Below are 25,898 nucleotides of genomic sequence, written 5' to 3'. Positions count from 1 at the left end.
AACGGAAAATACTGGTTGTCAGCTTCTGCATTTTGCAACATAGTAATTTTGTTGGTTCTCTCTCCTTGCTGTGGAGCGCGCGGCCGCATGGGCCTGGGAGAGGCGTGACGCGCGTGTACCGCATCTCCTGGATGGCAGGTAGGCTCCATCACATCGCTGTGAAAAAATAGGCTATGGAAAGAAAGCAATGCGGCGAGTGCTATAAGCTAACTGTTTGTGTGTTTGAGAGATTTTGATTAGGCTTTTTCCTGATTAGGCTTTTTAGTTTAATATTATCAGCCGATTGTCAGCATTCAGTCTTAAAAAGGCTTCCAAATTTGAGCTATTAACAGCTCGTGCTTGCCGCCCTTTTTATCACTAAAATAATGTATCAATTTGTCTATTGCTGCGGAAGTGTAGGCATACTGTGGGAAAATGTAAGAATGTCTGCTAGACGAGGTAGCCTAATGATGAAGATAGGATAATAAGCTGGGAGTTGTGTCATGAGTCTCATGACCGACATTATAGGTTAATTAGACTAAAATAATTAAATCCGTTGTAGCCTATCGTTTCATGGGCTATTTTAAATAGGCCTAATAAAAAACCCAAAATGAATGAACCGCACCGTGGACGTCGGATGTGTGAGATGCATGATGTTTGTTGGCAGACGTGGCCTAGTATAAGCTTCCCAATAATGGGGTCAGCCAGCTATCAAATGTGACAGGACACTGGTAAGGCAGCCTGTCTACTGCTTTAGTAGGCTAGTTAAAAATAGGCATTAACCCATTAAATATTTTTATACTATATAGATATTCTTATTATTAGGCCTTTATCTCAATAGATTTGTATTATTAGATATTTGCATACAGGGCCTCCTGGTCGCCAGAAAGCATGCAGTGATGATGCTATAGAGGAGAGATGGCATCGCACGTGTGTGATGTGACTCCTCGCTTGCCATGGAGAGTATGATCCGGACAAGCGCGGGTTCGAGGATGTGCCCCCGAGCCTCTCAGGGCCTGCGCACTAATTGCGCGCACCTGCTGGTAGCTGCCTTGCTCGTGTCCATGACGATGTCAAGCTCACCTGTTGCAGGTATGTGACATTTAATTTTCTTACTCTCATAGGCATGGATGGCTGGTGGCTTTGACCCTGAATGATAAGAATTACTGTTCACACCTGGTTTCATCAAGGTACACTAAGAGACAGGGCCAGTATTTGACTTTTCTTGGACTTTTCTTGCACTTTTCTTAGACCTTTCCAGTATTTGACTTGCCCTTGACTTTTGGAGCTGTCGTTGGTGCTGAATGCCCCAACTTCCATATAAAAACCCCATCTCCTCGCCTCATGTCTTTCCATCCTTTTACCTCTCTCATGTGGTCTATCTGTCCATTCATCCTCCTCCATCTCTCAGTAACTCGGTTATGTCGTCAGGGACAGATGGACAGTGGATGCCTACACACACAGTCATCCCTCACTCAGGCCCACTCACTGGCCTTAAGGCATCACACACACTGATACAATCACAGACACACACGGCGCGTACAAGCACCCACTCAGTCAGATATATCCTGACTTAAAATAAAGAAATCTGTGGGCGGTGTGTGTGTGACGGGGCAGACAGACTGCTCCCTGGTGGTGAAGGATGTTTAGCACTGCTGATTGGATCATTGTCATCAAAGCCATGTGGATCGACCGAAGGGTGCTGCATGCTATTCTTAGAAACACAAGTCTTTACTCTGATCTATCTTCATTCCTGCAGTCTCACTCTCTTTCTTTCTCTTCTCTCTCGATTACTCTTCCCCTCTCTAATTCTGTTTCTCTGTATTCTTTCTGCTCTCTTGCTCCCTCCTTCACTATCTTCCTCTCTGTATCAATGTAATATGTGTGCGTGTGCGCATGCGTGGGTGGGTGGGTGCATGTGATTTGATCCTGCTATTGGCTGGGATGCCTTTGAGCTGTGTGCCGTGTCTGCAGCATACCAATGAGCTCGCCGCCACACAGCATGTGCGCCTAGTCGAGGCTAGGAGGAGGAGGCAGGGTGCTCGCTGTAATGTAACTTACTGTACGTGTGTGTGTGTGTGTGTGTGTGTGAGAGAGGGGATGGATGGATGAGGCGCAAGGAGAGTGTTCATTTACTCTGTTTGAGTCAAGGTAACCATCCTAGAGAGACCTGGTTATGGTTATCATATAGCTGTACTATAGTGCTTTGTGATACAGTATATTGTGCTTAAAATCATGATAAATTAACAGTGTTTCTCTATGCCTGTGTGTGTGTAAGACTCTTCAGTGTCCTGTTGAGTGAGGATTGTGTGTGCAGGGCCGACACTACAAATAAGCGACAGTCGGGGTCTCAACTTACTGTTGAGAGTTAGAATAATAAAGGTGCCATTTCGAAATGTGGTATTGCATCAGCAGTTTTCCTGTTATGTCAGTCGCTAAAAGTAACACAATTAGCCCATGTCAGCTAACATTTTATAAATTGCTAGGTAAGTTAGTTAGCCAGCTGTCTAAACCTTGTAGTAACGCAGGGCACGTGCCCAGGGGCCCTGACCTATAGGTGGCCCCCATTGATATTGTTAGTCATTCTCACCCAGATATTGTATTGCCATGGTATAAGTCATGGCAGAATGTGTAGAATTGCTGGGAATTGGATTTAAAACTGCCAAAAAAAATTGCGAAATGTGTATAAATTGCAGGAAATGTTATTTAAAACTGCAACATTTCTCTCTGCCTCATGACAAAATGTGTAAAATTGCAGGATTTCTGTTTGTTTTTTTCCCGCCAAGAGGGGAAGCCACATGCTTTGCCGTGAGATGGAGGTCACGCAACCAAACCTCGCTTAGGGCCCCTAAAAGACTAGTGTCGGCTCTCTCTGTGTGTGTGAGATCAGTGCTGGGCTCTATCCTCTGCTCGTTGTATTCTCTAGATGGAGCTCAGCTTTAACTAGGTCTCTCAGCCACCAGCAGGGATTCTGCTCAGCCTCCTGTGTTCGTACATTAATTTTAACCATGTACACGGCCCAGCGAAAGACAAGCTTCCTGTCCAGGGGGCGTACTTGTACATCAAGCTGCCTCACACTACAGAAACAGGAGAGGCTCCTGCATTATGGGCCATTCTGGCCCGGACAGTCACACGTGTTGTGAATGCATTTTATCTCTCCACAGGCGGTGTGGACTCCAACGGAACGACAGCAGCACGGTCCTCATCACGGTCGCCATCGTCATCATCACCCTCTTCCAGATGGCCAGGCGCCAGCCCACCCAAAGACACTGGTCACCCTGGTAACACTGACGCTGCCTCAGTGGACGATGAAGCTCAGGGCATACACCTCCTCCTGAGACCCCCGGACCTGCTGTCCCCCAGCCACCCCCCTCCTTTGCCCCCCCACAGCCAGCCCACCCTCACCCCTCCCCCTCCCTGGGAGCACGCCCCCTCCCTAGAGGAGGCCTGGGGGTCCGGAGACTACCTGGAGACGCTCTCCTTCCTCCCAGACGGGGAGGAACTGGCCCTGGCCACACCCTTACCCAGCCACACCTACGACCCTGACAACGGGGCCTCCTACGACACCTCCTTCCCCTCCCGCCCAACCCTCCCCCTGTCCTCCAATAACCTCCTCCCCTCTACGTCCCTCACCTCCTCCTTCTGGGAGGGCCTCCCCTTCACCCACTCTGCCCAGCCTGAGGGATACCCTCCCTGGGAGGAAGAAGACTATGACCTAGGGGACATGTTTCGTCTGGAGCCCACGGAGCTGCTGCTGCCGGATATGAACAGTCTGGAGTACTACACCAATCTGCTGGCCAGAGAGAGAGACGAGGAGAGGAACAGGGAACGGGAGAGAGAACGGGAGAGAGAACGGGAGAGAGAACGGGAGAGAGAACTGGAGAGAGAACGGGAGAGAGAACTGGAGAGAGAAAGGGAGAGAGATAGAGAAATTGTCATCCCACCCCCAAAGACCACCCCCAAACTCAGCATCACACCCACCGCTACCACAAAAACACCCACCCACACACACACTCATCCCCCATCCCCTTCCCCCTCCCCTAGCACAGGGCCCCCTCCAGCCCGGGACCACAAGCACCCCCTTGTCCCCTCAGCAGGTCCCACCCCTCCCCTGACCCTCTCACCCACTCTGTGGGATGGTCAGGGTACCCCCACCCCTGGAGTTAGACCCACCTCCAGAGCACCCCCTCAGCCTCCTGTTCCGCGGCCCAGAGTCCCCCCAGCTTCCCCGGGCAGACACCCTCCACTGCCCCCCTCTAACACCACCAGCCTGGCTCGCCCCCCCATGCTGCGACCTCCAGGGAGGGACCCCATAAAACCACCACCACCACCACCTGTGACCGAGGTCCCCAGCAACCGACCGACGACCACTACCAAGGCAACCACTGTTACCACGACAACCCCTGGCACCCTGGCGAGCATCACCCAGATTCCCCCAGCCCAGGCCCCTCAGGGACGCCAGTACCTGTGTAACGTCACCAAGCCTGACATGTACCTGGTCAGAGTGGGTAAGGCAACACCAGTAGAACTCATAGTAGACTAGAGATGGAGGCACATATGAGAGGCAATTGTATGGCAATACTGTAGATGAGGATGCATTGCACTGTGCTGTACTGTTCTGGCCTGTCAATGTGTTGTGCTGGGATCTCATGGTCACCTTTTTAAAGGGAGCACATAAACATAGTTTAGGAGTGTGTTTTCAGGGAATGCGTTGTCAATGGTTGAATGCAGGTTGTTTGAGGTTAACCCTGTCTCTTCCTAGTCCTGCCTAAGTCTGGCTCCACTGTGGGCTTTGGCCAGGTCAGGGACATCTTGAAGAGGGAGTTCAACCGCTCAGTGGAGCTGCAGGTAGGCTATCTATCAATACTCACTGGGGAAGCTTTGGGGAAAGAGCATGTTTGGAGCAATGAGTTGCATTGCAGGAATGTGCAAGTTTGCCCTTCACAAATGTCTTGAAAGCCAATCATGCATGCCTTCCCTATCCCCCTCTCTCTCTCTCTCCCCCTCTGCTCTCTTCTCCCTCCCAACCCCCTCTCTCTCTCTCTCGCTCTCTCGCGCTCTGCTCTCTTCTCCCTCCCAACCTCTCTCTCTCCCTCTCTCTCTCTCTCGCTCTCTCGCGCTCTACTCTCTTCTCCCTCCCAACCTCTCTCTCTCTCTCTCTCTCTCGCTCTGCTCTCTTCTCCCTCCCAACTCTCTCTCTCTCTCTCTCTCTCTCGCTCTGCTCTCTTCTCCCTCCCAACTCTCTCTTTCTCTCTCTCTCTCTCTCTCGCTCTGCTCTCTTCTCCCTCCCAACCCTCTCTCTCTCTCTTTCTCTCTCTGCTCTCTTCTCCCTCCCAACACTCTCTCTCTCTCTCTCCCTCTCCCTTCCTCCGCCAGTTCCTGAGAACTCCGTCTAGCTTTGCGTTCCGTGCTGTGGCGGGACCTCTGATCTTCACCGCCATGTCTGTCATCAACGCTCTGCGCCAATCAACACGAAGCTCCTCCTCCTTCCCCACTGTCTCACCCCTCTATGGCGTACCTGATCACAAGTACCAGATACACTCTGGTAGGAACCTGTCTCGCTCTCTCTCCCTGTGTGTGTGGTGTGCAGTTCGCAAACAAGTTTTTCTTTTTGAACTACTCTTTTTACTTACTTGTTTTTCGGAGAAACTCGTTCATTTTAGTCATTCATTTGCCCTGCTGGTCGCAATGAGTCCTATAGCAGGATTAATACACTGTCCTCCGGCTCAGAGGCTCCAGAGACGTGGCCCGACCAACAACTGTCTGTCATATATGCGCACATGGAAATAGATCATGTTCAGCATAGAGAAGAAAAATGCATGTTTAGAACTGATCATTGATCATGAATTAATTGATTATTGAACGTTGTGATGACACAGCTTTGTAGAACCAAAACATACACAGCCTCTGCTCAACAAACTCGAGAACGAATCGTTTGGGGGGCTGCAGTTCGAAAGATATTGTGCTTATCATCCTCATGGCAGTCAAGCAATGCCTTCCGCCAAGAGTCGTTCACAATCTAGTCTGGTTGCAGCCACAACTAGACCTTGTTTCAATTTATCAAGAAATAATCATATTTGTATGCCTAGCAAATGTACATTGTTTAAATCAAACTTTTACAAGTCTGTCACAAATGGCAGCTCCAATAAGCCCCCTGTGGTGAACGACGTGAACGAGAGGCTTGTAGAATCATGACTCGAGTTTTCAGTTCATCGTACGCCAGTATGGGGGTCCTTCCTGTGTGCTCTGGGCATTACGGACTCAAATGAACTAAATGAGTCAAAATATTTGTTATTTTGACTGAACGAGTCGAAAAGATCTGAGTCGAACTTCCCATCGTGTGTTGTGTTTGTTTTAGTGCTGTATTGGACAACGTGTGTGTACTGTCAGTGTGATGATCTATAATGTGTGTGTTTTTCAGTGCTGCAGTTTGTGCCCAGTCACGTGGATGTGCGTGTGTGTAACTTCAGTGAGCGAGTGGAGAGAGGACTGCTGATGGCCTTCACGGAGACACGCAGACGCGCACATGAAGTTGGCAACGTTACTGTACAGGTAGCCGTGAAAGTGTGCGTACTTGCCATTCTCTTGGGTAGGTTCAGCGGAGCTGAGGAAAGGGATTCAGATCAATCCAAAAATGAGTCAATCTGTAACACGTGTGTGTGTTTACGTGTATATGTGTGCGTGTGGTGTGTGTGTGTATATGTGTGCATGTGGTGTGTGTGTTTACCTCAAGCTTCTGAACATCACCATGGGTCAGGCCAAGCCACAGGGTGACCAGAAGGTTCCGGTGGACATCACGTTTGCGGTGCATGATGGGCGGGGCTACCTGTTGGGGTCAGAAGTCAGCGGTCACCTGAGACTCCTCAGCACGGTGGAGTTCAGCTTCTACCTGGGCTTCCCCGCGCTGCAGATCGCTGAACGTAAGTCACACACACCACACACACACACATCTCATCTACCCCTCACTGACACCCCACACACACCCCATCTATACACCAGCTACTATCCCACACACACACGCCAGCACACACACACGCACGTGCACACACACTCTTATACACTCTCACACCTGGGTGCCGTTTATAGCATCCTAACCATAATTATACATATACTGTACTCACACACATACCTATTCTAAATGAGTTACTTGCCCCACAGACATCAGTGTGTAACCTGACCTAATCTTATCTAACCTGTGTTTGTCTCCCCAGCCTTCCACTACCCCGAGCTGAACGTTTCTCACCATCTACGCTCTTCCTGGGTCCGCACAGGTACCAATTTGAGCTTCGGGATTTTCAGACTTAGGCTCAATATTGAGAGAATGACCGTGCTAGAGCAGCATGCACGTGTTTATGTGTGGCAGTCATGATTGGCGTATATAAGCAGTGCATTAGTGTTGCATGTGTGTGTGTATTGCAGTGTTACTGGGTGTCCAGGAGCAGACGGTGACTGAGCGGAGCTTCAAGGCTCGTCTGGAGCGCCGTCTGGCCCTGCTGCTGGAGGAGGGGCTAGGGGAGGGGACTAAACGACCCCGCTGGAAGAGATCCACCGCCGTGGGTAACAACAGCTTACAGGTACACACACACTTACACACTCTCACACACACTATGGGTGCTGTTTGTAGTGTCCTAACCACATATACATGCTGTACTCACTAACTCACACACTACACACACACACACTCGCTCTGACTCCATGGTGTTGTCTCCAGGTGGTGCGTGTGTCGAGACTGGCAGGTTCAGGGCGTTCTCTGGAAGTGGTGTATTTCGTGGAGGGACCAGGGGGAGAGAGAGTTCCTGCTGATACCACCGCTGCCACCCTCAACCGCCTGGAGCTGCAACGGGCTGCCATCGTACTGGGGCACCGCGTCCAGAGACCCCTTGCCCAACGTGAGTGTGTGTGTGTGTGTGTGTGCCTACGTTTGTGTTCGAGCACCAGCACGTGGTGTATGTGGGATTTCGATAAGTAGTACTTTTGTTTTCAGTGATTCGCAATGTAAGCCCATGTAGGTTGGCTGCACTCATTTCCTAATGTACCGTAGTATATTGCTTAAATAAAAGTGTAAGCTGATTGTATATGTATTTGTCTTCTGTAGCTGTGGAGACCCTGACAGTGCCCCCGTCTGAGACTCAGAGCAGCAGTGTCTGGCTGATTGTGGGGGTGGTGGTGCCTGTCCTGCTGGCTATCTTCATCATCATCATCCTCTACTGGAAACTGTGCGGCTCGGAGAAGCTGGAGTTCCAGCCTGATGCCATCAACACCATCCAACAGAGACAGAAGGTCAGGGGTGAAGGGTTAGGGGTAGAGGGCCGACCTCGATGGTTGACTGTGGATTTGTTATCTGACTGGAATTGCATCATAATAAGAAAGGCTGTAGTCATGCAGACATACAGGTCCTGTTGTGCCTGGATCTCTCTCCTTGTTCCACCCATCACCATCTTTCTCATTCTCTCTCTCTCTTTTTCTCCCCCCCCCTCTCTCTCCAGCTGCAGGCTCCCAGTGTGAAGGGGTTTGACTTTGCCAAACTCCACCTGGGGCAGCACAGTAAGGATGACATCATGGTGATCCAGGAACCTGGTACCCTCCCTGTGCCCATCAAAGAGGCCTCCCCCTCTGAGGGAGGGGATCTCAACACTCCCAAATCCAAGGGCTCCTCCACCAAGGCTGCCCGCGCTAACCGCCGTAGGGGGAGGTTGGTAACACATGCACTTACAAGGATACATACACACTCATCCACAAACCCACACTAACCTCTGTTTTTCTCTGATTGGCCAGACTATCCCCGTCAGATGGTGACTCGTTAGGTAGCGACCAATCGAGTGGCAGAGAGTCTGCAGAGGAGACCACCAGACATGTGGCCACGCCCCACGAGGGGAAACCGCACCGAAACAAAACGCCCAAGAATGGCAAGAGACACGCCCCTTTCTGTTTACCTGAGGCCTTATTCATAACATTCTGATAGAAATGTACCGTGATAGAACAGACTTGATTCTTTGTCATGTAGATTATAATGAGGAATCGGGTCATCTCTACACTCTCTATACTATTCGATCTACAACGCCCATGCTGAAACACAGAGGAGAATAAGTGGTGGAGGGAGAGGTTGTGTGGATGAGCGAGAGAGTGTGTATATGTGTGTGTGTGTGTGTCTCCTAGAGAGAGCTATGCGCTGAATCAGCAGGAGAACAACTGATTAAAGGAGTTGCATCAAAGAGAATAACAGAGGGAGAGCGAGAAAGAGAGGGCGAGAGAAACCACAGGAGAGAAAGAGGTAGTGAGAGGGGGCAGGGAAAGAATGCAGGATGGAGAGAGAGTGGAGGAGGAGTGGAGAAAAAGCTTGCAATGTGAATTGAATTGCTCTCTGATCACCAAGTGATAATGCTTCTCGCCCCCTCCCCTCTGTCTCCCTCTCTCTGTCTCCCTCTTTCTGTCTCCCTCTTTCTGTCTCCCTCTTTCTGTCTCCCTCCCCTCTCTCTCCCTCCCCTCTCTCTCTCCCTCTCCTCTGTCTCCCTCTCCTCTGTCTCCCTCTCCTCTGTCTCCCTCTCCTCTGTCTCCCTCCTCTGTCTCCCTCTCTGTCCTTTCTTTTTGTTCTGGACTGAATCATAGGGAGGAATAAGATGGGTAAGTCCTCCCTTCATGTTGAGTGGTTCAGTAAAGCTGCAGCTTGCCAGAAAGAACACAGTTTAGTGCTACAGTTTTACTACAGTTCACCTCTCTTTCTCCCTCTCTCTCCTCCCTTTCCTGTCCCTCTCCCCAGTCCCTCCCACGGGCAGCGGTCCAGATGAGCTGCTCTCCTCTTCCTCCATCTTTGACCACGTGGACCGTCTGTCCCGAGGCTCGTCTGACGGCAGGGGTCACCAGGCCAACAAGGTCCAGTTGATCGCCATGCAACCCCGGCCCAGCCCACCACAACATTCACACAGCCCCACCATCACAGAGAGGGTCAGCGCAGAGGTGAGAATGCACACTCTTAAACACACGTCTAACGCACACAGGCGACACACACACACTCTCTCACACACACACACACACACACCTTAAAACTCCTTAACATCTTGGTGGTGTGTGTGTTTATCTAGGTGGCTCTGAGACATAAGTCGGAGATCGAGCACCACAGGAACAAGCTACGTCAGCGGGCTAAGAGGCGGGGCCAGTGTGAGTTCCCCTCTATGGATGACATCCTGGATGCCTTCGGACAGGCGCAGGAGGAGGCAGGGCAGGGAGGTTGTCCCCAGCGCCTCTACAGCTCAGCCCATGACCACATGGACAGCATCCTGCACCCCGACCACCCCTCGCCCCCCACCCCAGGGGAATCCAGGAAGAGGTGCGATGGTCATACATACTCCGACTCTTAGTCTTACCTCATGGTTAAGATCAACTTGTTTCATAAATACCTCCTACAAGCATCAGGTGTTTTTCATTCTTTGTATCAAGATTCTCCTTTTCATTCTTCTGCATAGAACTCTAGATCGAAGATATTTGCATCCCTTGTACACGGTTTCACTGTAGATCCCAATGAATAGTCACGCTGAATATGTGTCTGTGACTGAATTAGATGGGTGTGTGTGACTCCGTTGTATGAATGTGTCTGTGACTAATCTGTGCTGATGTGTTTCCCTGCCCTGCCAGGGGGAGGTGCTCTCCTCGGGGCCGGCGGAGGCAGCAGGGAAACGGCAGTCTGCCAGACACAGACAGACTGACGGACAGAGACCGCCTGCTCACAGACCACAGCGCCACCTACAGGAAATACCCTGGACTCAACAATGTGGCCTACATGGTGAGACACACATACTATGCGCATTCTGTGTGTGTGTGCAGGTGTGCATAGTATGTGTGTGTGTGTGTGTGTGTGTGTGTGTGCAGGTGCGCATAGTATGTGTGTCTCACCATGTAGGCCACACACGCACCATATACACACTCACTCACACTTTTTCCTCCTCTTCTCTCTCCTCCAGTCGGACCCGGACCTACCTCCAGACCACAGCAGCCCCTCCCCTAACGACGAGGTGTTTGACCACGCCCCTCCCCTGCCCCCCTACGTGCCGCCCCAGCCGTCCATCGAGGAGGCGCGGCAGCAGATGCACTCCCTATTGGACGATGCCTTCGCCCTGGTGTCGCCCTCCTCCCAGGGCAGCGTCAGTGTCGGGGTAACGCAGGTCAGCCCCGCCCTGCAAAGCCCCACTCCCTCCCCACAGACACGCCCATCACGCCAGTGGGGCTCCTACCCCGCAGCCCCCACACACAGCCCCTTCTCTGCGGTAAGAGTGTGTGTGTGTACTCCCAGGGTCTCTTCTATGAAGTACGAATCATACGGTCTCTCTCTCCCTCTTTACTTCTCTGCATCCACGTTTTCCTCTTTATATCTCACCTTCCCTCTCTCTTTCTATGTTCTCTCCCCTCTACAGAGGTATGCAGAGTTAGGGATGTCTCCCTCGTCAGTACAAGCCCTGTTGCAGAGGTGAGTCAGATGCGACTATACTACCCAAGCTGAAGTACATTCAGTGAATGTCAGCATTTCTAAAGTCTGGTGTATGTGTGTGTTTTAGGCAGGGCCTGGGTTCGGGGGCCTATGTTACTGCAGAGGAGCAGCAGCTGCAGGAGTCTGTCTACGCCAACAGAGGTCAGTTTGAAGAGCCTCCCTCCTCCTCCAGACCTCGGCCTGTTGGGGGGAGCACAGGTAAAGGCGCTGTGTGTGTGTGTGTGTGTGTGATTCAATGTGTGTGTGTGTGTGTTAATTGGGATTGATGTGTGTATGGTAAGTGTATAATGTGTGTATCTAATGATTACTTACACATGGTGTGTTGTTTGTGTTCTCAGGTGCTCAGCTGCATCACCTGACACAGGTGGGCTTGTCGAGCCGGATCAGTGCGTACCCCGGGGTGGGCCGCAGCGTCTCTGGGCCAACAGGCTCCAGCTGGAACCAGCAGCCTTTAGACCAGGACCTCTCCAGACCTGGAGCCAGCAGGGAGAGTGTGAGTCAGACCACATGATGACCAACAGGGACAGCATGAGACTGTATTGGGCGGGCCACAGTGGATGGAGAGAAACATTTGTTTTCCAGAGGAGTAATCTAGTTTCCAGAGGAGTAATTTGATCTCTCTCTCTTTTTCTTGCCTTCTCTCTCGCTCTTACCCTGTCTCTATCTCTCTCTCTAGGTGCTGTCGTTCCCTGAGTTCTCCTCCGCTGTGTTTCAAATGCCCAGCTCCTCTCTTGGAGACCATTCTGTCCCTCCGATGCTCCTGGCCCCTCCCACTCCAGAGTTCCCCCTAGACGAGTCCTCCCCCTCAGCCCAGAGCTCCGCCTCCCTCATCAAGGCCATCAGGGAGGAGCTACGACGGCTCGCCCAGAAACAGGTTGCTGTGGCCGGCAGCTACTCCTAAACCAGTGTGAGCCCCTACCCCATAACTGGTCAAAACTACTGACTCTAAACTGGTCCGAACCAGTTTGAAAAACTCATCCTAAACAAGTATGGACCGACCGTAACCACTACCCCAAACTAGTGTGAAATAGTCAGAACCACTTTCCCTAAACTGGTCTAAAGAGGCTTACACTGCTATTCATAAGCTGGTCTGAACAAGACTGAACCAGTCTGCAACAGATACGATTTCCTTACAACAATAACATCACGGTTCTTTACAGGGTTCTTCTCTCTGTAAAGGTTCCTCGTTCTACAGCACAGTGTTTCCACTGGACAGGAGGATCGAGTTTGTTTTCTTCAGAGTTCCATAGAAGTGCTTCCGTGAGAGGGGCCGTCTCTGCCCTTCCTGACCTCCTGTATGTGGTGCTAAACGTCAGCCTAATGTCTCCTGTCATTAAGTTAACCACGCATTGCCTTCAACACACATTCATCATCAGCCATGTTGGTGAGATCTTCTCCATTCATCAGCCATATTGGTGAGGTCTTGCACTGTAGAGAGACTTGGAGTATAGTATACTTTGGGCATGGGGGACTTGAATATATAGATGAAAAAATATATAGATGGGAATATTATATGTAAAGAGATGTAAAAATCCTAAATGAGCACAATATTAATTTATAAGAGTTAGCAATGGAGTATTGAAATTGTATTTATTTTTTATTGCTCTGAAAGTATACTTTAAATCCTTCATTCCCCCCCCAAAAAAAAAAGACCAATACTGTTTGGATGTTCTATGGCTGTATTCTCCCTGTGTTTGCGCTCACTGTTGCTGTGGAGCTGATCATAATGTTGTTTATCGCAGTGGAGACGTCGCTTAGCATAGTTGCTCGCTGCTCATGTGTTCACGTGTTGATGGTACAAAAAGGAAAAAAAAGACATGGATTATGCTTTGCCGATATATAGCGCTTTTCGGTAGGTGGTTAAAGACTTGACATGGGGCTAACCTATCCAATCCACCAATGTGACCTTCTGCGGCAGAACTCTCACAGAAGAACAAAGGCATTTCTAGGGTGACAATTGACTGTGTCAAATTGTGATAGTGTTTCTCTTGGTGGGAAGAGCTGGAAAACCACTCATGCTTGACAACCACAGAAAATAGGCTACCTGTGAAATGTAATATTGAAATAGGAATGATTGTATACAATGGTATGAACATCGACAAACATGTTGTGTTGCAAAGGTGATATGGGGTGGTTTATAGCAAGTGAAAAACACCTACATGTCCAATTTCCCTCCAAATAGCTTCCTTTCCTCATCTCCTTTCCTTGGTCAACTCTTATCCAAATGGATGTAAAGGTGAACCTCTGGAAGGAGGAAACCAAGCCATTTACGACAAATGGACATACTATACTGTAGTAGTTGGTGGGTTTGGTGGTGGTTATGAAGTGCTCTTTGTCTCTATCTGCTGGTAATATGGCTGCATGGCTGACTTCCATCTCTGCTTCAGGCTGTTTTCTCTGTGGTCTTATTGTATTGGGTTTGGTCAATGGTCAGTAATGTGTGGGTTTATGCAGGCGAGAGAAGGTTTGCCCATCCAGCTCTGTGCTCTAGCTATCTACAGCATGTTGACTAAGTTTGAGGCTTTGGCTAGCTAGCTATTAGTGACGTGACAGTTATTGTTGTCTTCTCTCAGGCATGCTGCTAAAATAAGTTTTAAAATGTTTTTAAACAAAAGTTAAACTGAAGAGTTGTAACACACAAGTAAAGAGTGAGTAGTGTTATACAGTGCCATCCGAACCTGATCCATCCAAGCACATAATACATCATGATAATCAAGCAGTAGATAATATACACTATGTAAGTGGCATTCTGTTATACTCTTGTTTTGCCTTTCTAATAATATTTTTGAACCTAAATGAAAATTGATATGACAAATACAGTATATAAAATAAAATAAATGTAAGTGTAAAATATGTCAAACAATTTTATCTGTGATTTCTCAATAATATGGACAACCTTCCAACAGAAGGACTAACACATCTTCCCTGTGGACCAATCCTGATTCAGAACTCTTCATCTGCTGGGCCTTATAACCTTCCTGATTGGACCTAGCACCTGTCAATAAGGCTGTGGGACTGTACACAGAGTGGCGTCACTGAGATGTGTGTGTGCGGACGACAAAACAACCACATGGTGCTACTAAGTAACTTACAGGAACATATCCCTCACTCCCTCTGTACAGGGGGTTGGAGTGTGTTGATGTCTCCTCAGTCTAATAGCATCTCACACACAGCCTATACACATATGGGGACCACAGACACACACTGCCAACATGGAAAACACACACACTCAGATGTTGATTGATATTCCTGTCTAAAAAGATAGGATTCTCTTCTCAATTCAAATTCTGGACTTTGAGTAGCTGCAGCATCTCCTGAATGTTTCAGAGGTCTGTGTTTTATAGATCTGTAATTCTCAGTGTGTGTCTCCAGTGTCTGAGCAGGTGTGTTGTTGGCCCTAACGCCCTGAGATCATACCCCTATACTCTGTCTCTCTGTCCCCAGAGGGTATGTGTTTTGTTTACTCTTGATATCTTTGACGGCGTAGTAGACGCTCAGGTGTGTTAAATGTTAGACAAGGGTGGGGTTCCTGCCCGACTAGATGCACAGACGTTGCATTGCGTCAACCAATGGTTGCGTGCCACGTCATCGACTGCTCAGTCGGTCATCAAATTTCTATATCACATGTTGTGGTTAACTGATATGTTAAACACCTATCTAGCTGTTGTGAGGTCTGGCATGTGTCTGCAAGGTTGTTGGGCAGGAACACCACAGCTCTCTCTCACCCTCCCACTCTTCATACCCCTCACTCTCGCCCCTCCTTCCCCTTCTCTCTCTCTATCCCTCTCTTTCTCCTCTCTCCTACCTCTGAGCTGCATCCCTGTGGTGTTTAGAGTCTGAATGATGTGTAAATCAAACATTAAAGAAATGATGTGTTTAAACTCAGCCTTTGCTTCGTTTTTTTTCTCCAAAAGTTTAAAAATCATTGTATTTTAGTTGCTGCTACCTTTTTTTTGTGAGGATTGGCTAAGGTGTACAGGTGAGTGCAGCTGTGGAACATAAGTCCCCCTGTTTAGTTTTGCATCTCCTTCCCCATTCTGATAACTGATACCTAACCCTTCAGTTCCTTCCTCTTCCAACAAACACACACACAGAGAAACCTGAGGAGAAACAACAGGATAAACCTGATTTGAATAATGTCTCAAAACTCAACCCAACCTCTTCCCTCTAGCCAACAAAAGACAACATGTAGATTCGCTTTCAATCTCTCTCACTCACTCACACACACCGGCAGATATCCTTCCACCCAATCTCTACCTCCTCAACAATACCAGGTTGGCTCAAATATATTTATGTCCAAGGCAAGTAGTAATTCTCATTGGGTAGTCCTGTTTGAATATAATATCTCGTGGACAGAAAAGGAAGTGACAAACTTTCGCGATAATTTTACTAATTGGTAGCCGAGATTAGTTTAAATAGGGTTGTTTATTTCCTTTCACAATATTTGAATCCTAATTAGCATATGTAGGCTACATACGTTGTTAGGCGGGACCTAAAAACGTGTCGTCTGACCTTTTTAGGGGTGTTGTCATCAACTTCCTGATTCACCTGTCCGAAGGTGAGCAGAACTGGCCGAGTTTCTAAGTTGAAATTGATTCTCAAGGTGGCCAATATATGAAAAGTTATTCTTCATGACAAAGATAGCCTTCTTCAAAAAAGTAGCGAATTCATCACAAAAAGCAGGTAACAGTGATTCCCGGCAGTGCTGTGATTTACCGCATAGTTTACTTTGTACATTATTATTGATGTGTAGGGATGCGGCACAGTAAATCTATGCGCTCCTCAATGTATGATAAAAACGTTTTGATTTTGTTTAGCATTTAAAACTTTGCCGAATATTTGTAGTTGTGGGTTTATTTTAACGTTTCTAAACGTTACAACAGAGTGTCAGAATTGTAGTTAACATGGAGTCAGCTGTTGTCCATATGTTCAGCTGAGAATCCAAGAGAGGGAAGTTGTAAACCCACTTGTGCCCCTTGGGTTCTTGAGAGCTAGTTGACAGGTAGGCTTAATGTTGTTGGTGATGTTACAGTATGGGCAGGTGACAATGTTATATGTCGTGGTAGGTTTCTATTAAATGTTAAAGGGCCAATTTGCGATTTCTACTTCTATTTTTGCACTTTTAAACTCATTGATTCTTAAAGAATATAACTTAGACATGCTTCATGAGCTTAGTTCAACTGACCCCCCCAGAACTCAAAATAAGCTTGTTTAACTCCATTGTTTGTAAACAATGTAATTGTAAACAAACTGTATAGCCTCAAAACATGATTACAATTATAATTTTGATCTCATGAGTGGTCAGTCCTTGCATCCATAGCGCTGTCTATGAATTTAAGTGGTTACATTTCTCCAGCCCCATCCTGCAACTGTTTACCAAAACAGTGGTGGGGTGCCCACTTTGTTGATTGTTGAGCTAATGTTACAGTATTGGCATAAGATATTATATTAATAGTATGGTAATGGTGTAGACTGCAGTGTCTATGAGCAGTGTAGGGAGACCGAGGAGGTCCTCCATGAAGACTCAGCTGGTTAGTGCCATCCAGCTAGAGGAAGTGGAGATGGAGGAGGTCAATAACCATCACCAAGAGGTCAACAGCCCTTACCACGAGGTCAACAACCCTCACCAAGAGGTCAAAGGTGAGCTCCGCTCATAAACCACCCAGTGGATAGAGTGTTTGGTCATGGGAAGGGATAATGTGGGGGTGAAGTGTGTATGTGGGATTTGAACTTTGACCTTATGTTTCAGAGCCACAGACGTACAGTGTGGAGGAGGCGGTGGAGACCATCGGCTTTGGTCGCTTCCATGTTATGTTGTTCATCATCATGGGCAGTGCCAGCGTGAGTGTGTGTGTGTGTCTCTGTCTGTCTGTCTAGCTGTCTGTCTTTGTCTGTCCGTATGTAAGTGAAAGAGCTCTTGCTAAAGGATGTGCATAAGCATATAAGCATGCATGTATGTATGTATTGTAGATAGCGGAGGCGATGGAGATCATGTTGCTAGCCGTGGTGTCTCCTGAGATCCGCTGTGAGTGGCATCTGGACAACTGGGAGGTGGCTCTGGTCTCCACGGTGAGGAAATACACCAATCAGCATGCAGCTAGGTTTAAATATGTGTGTGATACTAGTGGTAGTACATATTACACATGTATATGATACAACTTTCTGTCTGTCTGTCTGTCTCTGTCTGTCTCAGATGGTGTTTGCGGGGTTCATGGTGTGTGGAGTGCTGAGTGGATACATGGCCGATAGATATGGACGCTGGAAGGTCTGCCCCTTTACAGATTTATGTGATAAAAATAAAAATGAAATCTTCTGGAACTGTTTAACAGTCTGTGTCAGAATGAGAGTGTAGATGTGTCTGACGGTCTATCAATCTATCTAGGTGGTGTTTGGGGGTTCTGTGTGGGCAGCGTACTTCTCCCTGCTCACCTCCTTCTCTCCGTCCTACGGATGGTTCATCTTCCTTCGCCTGATGGTGGGTTGTGGTGTCGCCGGGTGCTCCCAAGGGTAAGACACACACACACACACACAGACACACAGACAGAGAGAGAGGAACAAACACAGACACACACACACACAGACAGTTCCCTGTTCTGAGACCCACTGTTAGTGATATTACTCTCCTTTCTCCTAGGTTTGTCCTAAAGACTGAGTTTATCCCTGCTAGTTACAGATCCTACCTGCTACCTCTCGCCTCAGTAAGTCACCATAGCCTCACATAGCCATCATCATCATCATCATCACAGTTGTTTCAGCTTTAGTTTTGTCTACCCTTTTAGATCTTCTGGATGGTAGGCTCCATGCTCATCATCATGCTGGGTATGACTGTGGTTCCAACGCTGGGCTGGCGTTGGATGATCCGCCTGTCTGTCATCCCCAGTGTCCTCCTCCTCCTTCTCTTCCAGGTAGGAGTCCCGCCTCCTCTGAGTCTCAGCAGCATCTCTCTTTGACACGCCCCTCACTCTCTGACCCTCTCCTTCCCTACTCCTTCTCTATCCCCTCCACCTCCCCTTCTCTCCCCATGACTCCCCAACTTAAGAATGGGCCATCTGAAAGTGTTGAGACTACCTTCTCTGACACTCTCTTCCTGGTTAACTTTCCTGGCGTTCCCATGTGTCTATAGCTTATCCCGGAGTCGGCTCGCTACAACGTGTCAGCAGGGAACGTGCAGGCTGCCGTGGAAACACTCCAGCGTATCGCCAGGATGAACAGGGCCTCCATGCCACCAGGGAGGCTCGTGGAACCTTTGGTGGTGAGTAGTGTGTTTGTGTGTGTGTGTGTGTGTGTGTGTGTGTGTGTCTGTCTATTGATGTTTCTGTGGTGTATGTGTTTCAGAAAGAGAGGGGCAGTTGGCGCCTCCTGGTCAGTCCAGCATTCAGGAGGACCTCCCTACTACTGTGGTACTCATGGTAATGCCCCATACACTCTTCCTCCTCCTACTCTTCCAACCTAAGAGCACTTCCCTGTTTGTATTTGAGTATGTGAGGACGGCGTGGTGTGGAAGGGTGTATGACATTTTATTTTTCAACATCTATATGTGTGCTGTAGGTTTGTCCTTTTCTTACTGTGTGTGTGTGTGGTTGTTTATTCATTTCTGTGTGTCTATGTATGTACTGTAGGTTTGTGGCGTCCTTCTCCTACTACGGCTCTGTGTTGAGCAGTTCTGAGCTGCTGGAGAAGAACCTGCTGTGTGTGACGGACGCTGACGCGGAGCACCAGCAGAAACACAGCCACCCAGAGGACGGGATGTGCTACTGCATCCCCTTCGGCTTTAACGACTACCAGACCCTCCTCATCAGCTGTCTGGGGGAGGTCGCCCGTGAGTGAGGGGGTGGAGGGGGGAACTATGGGTGCGTGCATGTGTAACAGATGTCCAGTGAAGACCAAGAAGATTGGTCTCGGCACCAGTGTAACAGATCGTACTTCGTAACTCTCTTGCGTTGTGTTTTTCAAGAAAATACTCCAGGTTGATTGGTGTTTGTTCTAACAATAGACGTAAGGAAGAACATTAGATGTGCAGGACAACAGTATGTTGTTGGCTGTCGATTTGTGATTTGTCTATTATTATTAGCATGGAAATAACCGTGAATTAGCAGGGAGATAATGCAACCATTACAATTAGAGCATGGCTGACTAAAAGTATTTAGTCAGCCACCAATTGTGCAAGTTCTCCCACTTAAAAAGATGAGAGAGGCCTGTAATTTTCATCATAGGTACACGTCAACTATGACAGACAAATTGAGGAAAAAAATTCTAGAAAACCACATTTTAGGATTTTTAATGAATTTATTTGCAAATTATGGTGGAAAATAAGTATTTGGTCACCTACAAACAAGCAAGATTTCTGGCTCTCACAGACCTGTAACTTCTTCTTTAAGAGGCTCCTCTGTCCTCCACTCGTTACCTGTATTAATGGCACCTGTTTGAACATGTTATCAGTATAAAAGACACCTGTCCACAACCTCAAACAGTCACACTCCAAACTCCACTATGGCCAAGACCAAAGAGCTGTCAAAGGACACCAGGAACAAAATTGTAGACCTGCACCAGGCTGGGAAGACTGAATCTGCAATAGGTAAGCAGCTTGGTTTGAAGAAATCAACTGTGGGAGCAATTATTAGGAAATGGAAGACATACAAGACCACTGATAATCTCCCTCGATCTGGGGCTCCACGCAAGATCTCACCCCGTGGGGTAAAGATGATCACAAGAACGGTGAGTAAAAATCCCAGAACCACACGGGGGAACCTAGTGAATGACCTGCAGAGAGCTGGGACCAAAGTAACAAAGCCTACCATCAGTAACACACTATGCCGCCAGGGACTCAAATCCTGCAGTGCCAGACGTGTCCCCCTGCTTAAGCCAGTACATGTCCAGGCCCGTCTGAAGTTTGCTAGAGTGCATTTGGATGATCCAGAAGAGGATTGGGAGAATGTCATATGGTCAGATGAAACCAAAATAGAACTTTTTGGTAAAAACTCAACTCGTCGTGTTTGGAGGACAAATAATGCTGAGTTGCATCCAAAGAACACCATACCTACTGTGAAGTATGGGGGTGGAAACATCATGCTTTGGGGCTGTTTTTCTGCAAAGGGACCAGGACGACTGATCCGTGTAAAGGAAAGAATGAATGGGGCCATGTATCGTGAGATTTTGAGTGAAAACCTCCTTCCATCAGCAAGGGCATTGAAGATGAAACGTGGCTGGGTCTTTCAGCATGACAATGATCCCAAACACACCGCCCGGGCAACGAAGGAGTGGCTTCGTAAGAAGCATTTCAAGGTCCTGGAGTGGTCTAGCCAGTCTCCAGATCTCAACCCCATAGAAAATCTTTGGAGGGAGTTGAAAGTCCGTGTTGCCCAGCGACAGCCCCAAAACATCACTGCTCTAGAGGAGATCTGCATGGAGGAATGGGCCAAAATACCAGCAACAGTGTGTGAAAACCTTGTGAAGACTTACAGAAAACGTTTGACCTGTGTCATTGCCAACAAAGGGTATATAACAAAGTATTGAGAAACTTTTGTTATTGACCAAATACTTATTTTCCACCATCATTTGCAAATAAATTCATTAAAAATCCTACAATGTGATTTTCTGGATTTTTTTCTTCTCATTTTGTCTGTCATAGTTGACGTGTACCTATGATGAAAATTACAGGCCTCTCTCATCTTTTTAAGTGGGAGAACTTGCACAATTGGTGGCTGACTAAATACTTTTTTCCCCCACTGTGTATATACTGTATATATATATATATATATATATATATATATATATATATACACACATACAGTTGAAGTCGGAAGTTTACATACACCTTAGCCAAATACATTTAAACTCTGTTTTTCACAATTCCTGACATTTTAATCCTAGTAAAGATTCCCTGTCTTAGGTCAGTTAGGTTCACCACTTCATTTTAAGAATGTGAAATGTCAGAATAATAGCAGAGAGAATTATTTATTTCAGCTTTTATTTATTTCATCACATTCCCAGTGGGTCAGAAGTTTACATACACTCAATTAGTATTTGGTAGCATTGCCTTTACATTGTTTAACTTGGGTCAAAGGTTTCGGGTAGTCTTCCACAAGCTTCCCACAATATGTTGGGTGAATTTTGGCCCATTCTTCCTGACAGAGCTGGTGTAACTGAGTCAAGTTTGTAGGCCTCCTTGCTCGCACACTCTTTTTCAGGGCTTTGTGATGGCCACTCCAATAACTTGACTTTGTTGTCCTTAAGCCATTTTGCCACAACTTTGGAAGTATGCTTGGGGTCATTGTCCATTTGGAAGACCCATTTGCGACCAAGCTTTAACTTCCTGACTGATGTCTTGAGATGTTGCTTCAATATATCCACATAATTTTCCTTCCTCATGATGCCATCTATTTTGTGAAGTGCACCAGTCCCTCCTGCAGCAAAGCACCCCCAGAGCATGATGCTGACACCCCCGTGCTTCACGGTTGGGATGGTGTTCTTCGGCTTGCAAGCACCCCCTTTTTCCTCTAAACATAACGATGGTCATTATGGCCAAACAGTTCTATTTTTTTTTCATCAGACCAGAGGACATTTCTCCAAAAAGTACGATCTTTGTCCCCATGTGCAGTGGTTGAAAAACGAGTTTTAATGACTCCAACCAAAGTGTATGTAAACTTCCGACTTCAACTGTATATATATTATATATATATATATATATCTCACATACACATCAGGACATGTACATAGTGTACTCGTACACATTGTAAATAAAAAATGGAATATAGTATTTCAGAACATGACCTACCACTTGCATGTGGTGGTCCTCTGTAGCTCAGCTGGTAGAGCACGGCGCTTGTAATGCCAGGGTAGTGGGTTCGATCCCTGGGACCACCCATACACAAAAATGTATGCACGCATGACTGTAAGTCGCTTTGGATAAAAGCGTCTGCTAAGTGGCATATTATTATTATTATTATTATTATTATTATTAATATGTTAATATCAGACTGGTAGGAATTTACGTTCGCAATCTCTGCTAGTGTAACCAATGGCATAACACCTTATTGATATGTAAATTCAACCCACCAGTAGAAATACATATTTCTGCAGTGTCAAGTGGAAACCCTGTTACACATGCATGTGTGCGTGTGTGTACAGTGGGGGTCAGATTCAATCTTTTGTTTCGCTATCTGAATAATGGTACTGTTCGTGTACACGTCTGATTCGTTCTTGCGCTCTCTCTCTGTCTCTCTCTCTCTGTCTCTTTCTCTCTCTGTCTCTCCATCTGTCTCCAGTCATCCCTCTGAATATATGCCTGTTGAACGTGTTTGGGAGGAAGTGGAGCATGGTTCTGCTGGAGCTCATGGCAGCCCTGTTCTTCATGCTGGTCAACGTCTGCTCTACTATGTATGCACTGTAAACACACTCGGGGGGGGGGGGAGTTATTTGACTGTTTTATTTAGTCACCAATTAAAAATACAGTATCAATACTTTTGTTCATGAGATTCTCTCTCTGTCACTCTCTCGCTCGCTCTCTCTCTCTCTCCAGGTTTGGTTTTACCATTCTGCTGTTCTTGATCAGGTCTCTGGTCTCCATGAATTTCAATGTGGTTTATATTTATACTGCAGAGGTATATGGACACAACTTTACATTCCATCCATAGATATACTGTTAGTGTATAACAATGTATTGTACAGATCTCTCTCAGGTGTATACTGTGTGTGTCTGATGGCTCCTTCTGTCTCTCAGGTGTACCCGACTGCAGTGCGTTCTCTTGGGTTAGGTTTCTGCACTTCTTTTAGCCGCATCGGAGGCATGATCGCCCCCTTCATAGCACAGGTCTGTGGCTGTGTGTTGTTCATGTTGGCTGATGTTTGTGTGTGTGTGTGTGTGTGTGTGTGTGTATTAATATTTGAATGTGTGTTACAGGTGTTTTTCTTAAATGTGTGTGTCTATTAATGTTTGACTGTGTGTGTTGTAGGTGTTGATGTCACATTCAGTGATTTTAGCAATGCTGCCATTTTCTGTGGCCTGTGTGCTTTGTGCGGTTGGAGCCTTTCTATTGCCTATCGAGACAAAGGGACGAGCACTACTGGTACGACACTGTCTGCGATATTGTGTGAAATTAAGATAATACTGTATATGTGAAATACAAATCTTTGGTTTTATTACTGTATTTCATTGGATTAACTTTTTCTCTTCACAGCAAAATTCCTGACTGTTTACATGTGATTCTCAACACATTCATGTAATTTAATATTTACACATTAAACGTTCTATACTTTGACAACTGTCTTTGTGTTTTAAATCATCTAGATATTTAGATTTCAGAAAGTGTGTACAATTGAGTGAAAATAACTAGTCAGGCTGGGGAATTCAGTCTCACTTCCCATCACTAGATGGTGACATTACCCTGTAGGGATATGGAGCTGTCATCTATATATAAAACAAAATCCTAATCCAATGGGGTTATGTGAAATCTTAAACAAACAGAGGGAGACTTGGTTGGGTTTCATTGGAAAGGATGAGAAGCCCCGTCATGGAGAGGTTAATGTTAAAATTAGACTGTAACACCACACACACCATGGGGCAGCTTAGTGGGGTGTGTGCGTGCGCGCGTGTGTGTGGTGGGGCGTGGGCGTTATACTGAAGTAGTTACTGGGAATACAGTATGGATCAGTGAAGGTGATAAGGTATTCGCTGCAGCGTAAGCCATGGGTTCAGGTGTTAGCCACAGTATTTAGCTATAGATTAAGCCCTGTGTGACTTTTTCACCCACCCTCTCATAAGGCTTGGGTCTTTTTGAGTTAGTAGAGAGAGCAGAGCAGATCTCCATATGACCATAAATTGAGAATTGTGGGTAGGCCTATAAACGTGTATTTGCGCTGTCATGTGTAGGCCTATACCTGGCATGTGCAGGTACCTCCACACAGACAGAATGTATAACCCAACCCTTCTCTCTGACAGCACTGAAGGTTTTGGGTCTTAGCCATTTGCACAAATAGGCCTCTGTCTGTGTGTTATGTTCACACATACACACTCTGTTTTTGTGTGCCAATGAGTGGGATCTCTCTCCCTCTGCGCCACGTTCTTACAGAATGATCTCTCTCTTCAGATCCCTCTCCTCTTTAAGCTTGTTAGATCCCAGTCTGTTTCCCATGAGATTAGGTGTGTGTGTGCGGGCGTGCCCGTGTGAGTGTGCGTACTGTAGCCTATGTGAACATGCTGTGTGGGAGGAGTCTATACTTGGCTGTTCCCTGACCATGGACGAGAAAAGTGTCTGGGTGTGAGAGAGCGAGAAAGACAGACTTGGAGAGTTGGCATCACCATAATGCACAGCACACTATAAGGAAGGGAGGGGGACAGACGGAGACAATGGGGGCTGCAGTATAGGCTACTGCAGTGCAGGTTTGTGGGGTGTTGTTTCTGCGGCTGAAGAGAGATTTACATTAGGATTCTGAGAGACACCTGGCAACCCGTGGCTGAGCTGGGGAGTGACGATGTCTGTACAGGCCAGACGACAACACAGCATACAGTAAGTCCTACACAGCAGTTTGTGTATGTTCTTCTGTCAATGTGTGTTTGTATGTGTACTTTAATGTGTTATCTAGAAAGTTTGTGTGGACTGTGTGCGGACGCAATGGACAGACAATACTGAAAGAATGAAAGCTTTTTGATGTTCTAGGTGATTCTGTAGAGTATCCTAGGCACTTAGACTGGATAGTACAGTGGGGAAAAAAATTATTTAGTCAGCCACCAATTGTGCAAGTTCTCCCACTTAAAAAGATGAGAGAGGCCTGTAATTTTCATCATAGGTACACGTCAACTATGACAGACAAATTGAGAAAAAAAAATCCAGAAAATCACATTGTAGGATTTTTAATGAATTTATTTGCAAATTATGGTGGAAAATAAGTATTTGGTCACCTACAAACAAGCAAGATTTCTGGCTCTCACAGACCTGTAACTTCTTCTTTAAGAGGCTCCTCTGTCCCCCACTCGTTACCTGTATTAATGGCACCTGTTTGAACTTGTTATCAGTATAAAAGACACCTGTCCACAACCTCAAACAGTCACACTCCAAACTCCACTATGGCCAAGACCAAAGAGCTGTCAAAGGACACCAGAAACAAAATTGTAAACCTGCACCAGGCTGGGAAGACTGAATCTGCAATAGGTAAGCAGCTTGGTTTGAAGAAATCAACTGTGGGAGCAATTATTAGGAAATGGAAGACATACAAGACCACTGATAATCTCCCTCGATCTGGGGCTCCACGCAAGATCTCACCCCATGGGGTCAAAATGATCACAAGAACGGTGAGCAAAAATCCCAGAACCACACGGGGGGACCTAGTGAATGACCTGCAGAGAGCTGGGACCAAAGTAACAAAGCCTACCATCAGTAACACACTACGCCGCCAGGGACTCAAATCCTGCAGTGCAAGACGTGTCCCCCTGCTTAAGCCAGTA

The 25,898-nt window shown here is 47.1% G+C and overlaps 2 protein-coding genes across 6 annotated transcripts; both read left to right on the top strand.

Moving 5' to 3' along the window:
• Positions 1 to 971: 971 nt before the first annotated feature.
• On the top strand, positions 972 to 12,359 carry LOC311129244 (UPF0606 protein KIAA1549-like; the record flags this gene model as incomplete). Its single annotated transcript, XM_084161541.1, has 20 exons — positions 972 to 1,071; positions 3,144 to 4,487; positions 4,742 to 4,827; positions 5,356 to 5,524; positions 6,401 to 6,531; positions 6,713 to 6,899; positions 7,191 to 7,250; positions 7,399 to 7,553; positions 7,691 to 7,868; positions 8,075 to 8,259; positions 8,466 to 8,671; positions 8,755 to 8,906; positions 9,737 to 9,933; positions 10,059 to 10,303; positions 10,609 to 10,756; positions 10,935 to 11,237; positions 11,385 to 11,437; positions 11,526 to 11,656; positions 11,797 to 11,951; positions 12,135 to 12,359. 20 exons carry the CDS (start codon positions 972 to 974, stop codon positions 12,357 to 12,359), a joined length of 4,410 nt encoding a protein of 1,469 aa, XP_084017667.1.
• Positions 12,360 to 15,670: 3,311 nt separating this feature from the next.
• Positions 15,671 to 23,714, top strand: svopl (SVOP-like). 5 transcript variants are annotated; one of them, XM_084161212.1, is made up of 17 exons: positions 15,671 to 15,732; positions 15,979 to 16,016; positions 16,930 to 17,098; positions 17,208 to 17,299; positions 17,429 to 17,527; positions 17,652 to 17,723; positions 17,841 to 17,965; positions 18,093 to 18,156; positions 18,238 to 18,363; positions 18,582 to 18,710; positions 18,794 to 18,867; positions 19,078 to 19,277; positions 22,723 to 22,834; positions 22,977 to 23,058; positions 23,178 to 23,267; positions 23,410 to 23,523; positions 23,635 to 23,714. In XM_084161212.1, the coding sequence occupies exons 3-17, from the start codon at positions 16,942 to 16,944 to the stop codon at positions 23,644 to 23,646; spliced, it is 1,548 nt and encodes a 515-aa protein (XP_084017338.1). In that variant the 5' UTR covers positions 15,671 to 15,732; positions 15,979 to 16,016; positions 16,930 to 16,941; the 3' UTR covers positions 23,647 to 23,714. The 5 variants fall into 5 exon arrangements, with proteins under 5 accessions (XP_084017338.1, XP_084017339.1, XP_084017337.1 ...); XM_084161211.1 differs by having other exon boundaries at positions 15,678 to 15,732; positions 15,979 to 16,141; positions 16,937 to 17,098; XM_084161209.1 differs by having other exon boundaries at positions 15,684 to 15,732; positions 16,937 to 17,098.
• Positions 23,715 to 25,898: the final 2,184 nt, after the last annotated feature.

Source organism: Coregonus lavaretus (genome assembly GCF_964263955.1).
Source record: "Coregonus lavaretus genome assembly, chromosome: 5".
Classification (NCBI taxonomy): domain Eukaryota; kingdom Metazoa; phylum Chordata; class Actinopteri; order Salmoniformes; family Salmonidae; genus Coregonus; species Coregonus lavaretus.
This window is presented reverse-complemented; position numbering and strand designations above follow the sequence as displayed.

Bases quoted from the DNA above. Each gene is read 5' to 3' on its own strand.
- svopl (XM_084161211.1), top strand. From the start codon at position 16,090: ATGACAAAGATAGCCTTCTTCAAAAAAGTAGCGAATTCATCACAAAAA. The intron at 18,868-19,077 runs GTAATGCCCCAT...TATGTACTGTAG, and splicing joins CTACTACTGTGGTACTCATG to GTTTGTGGCGTCCTTCTCCT. The intron at 23,059-23,177 runs GTATATGGACAC...TCTGTCTCTCAG, and splicing joins TTTATATTTATACTGCAGAG to GTGTACCCGACTGCAGTGCG.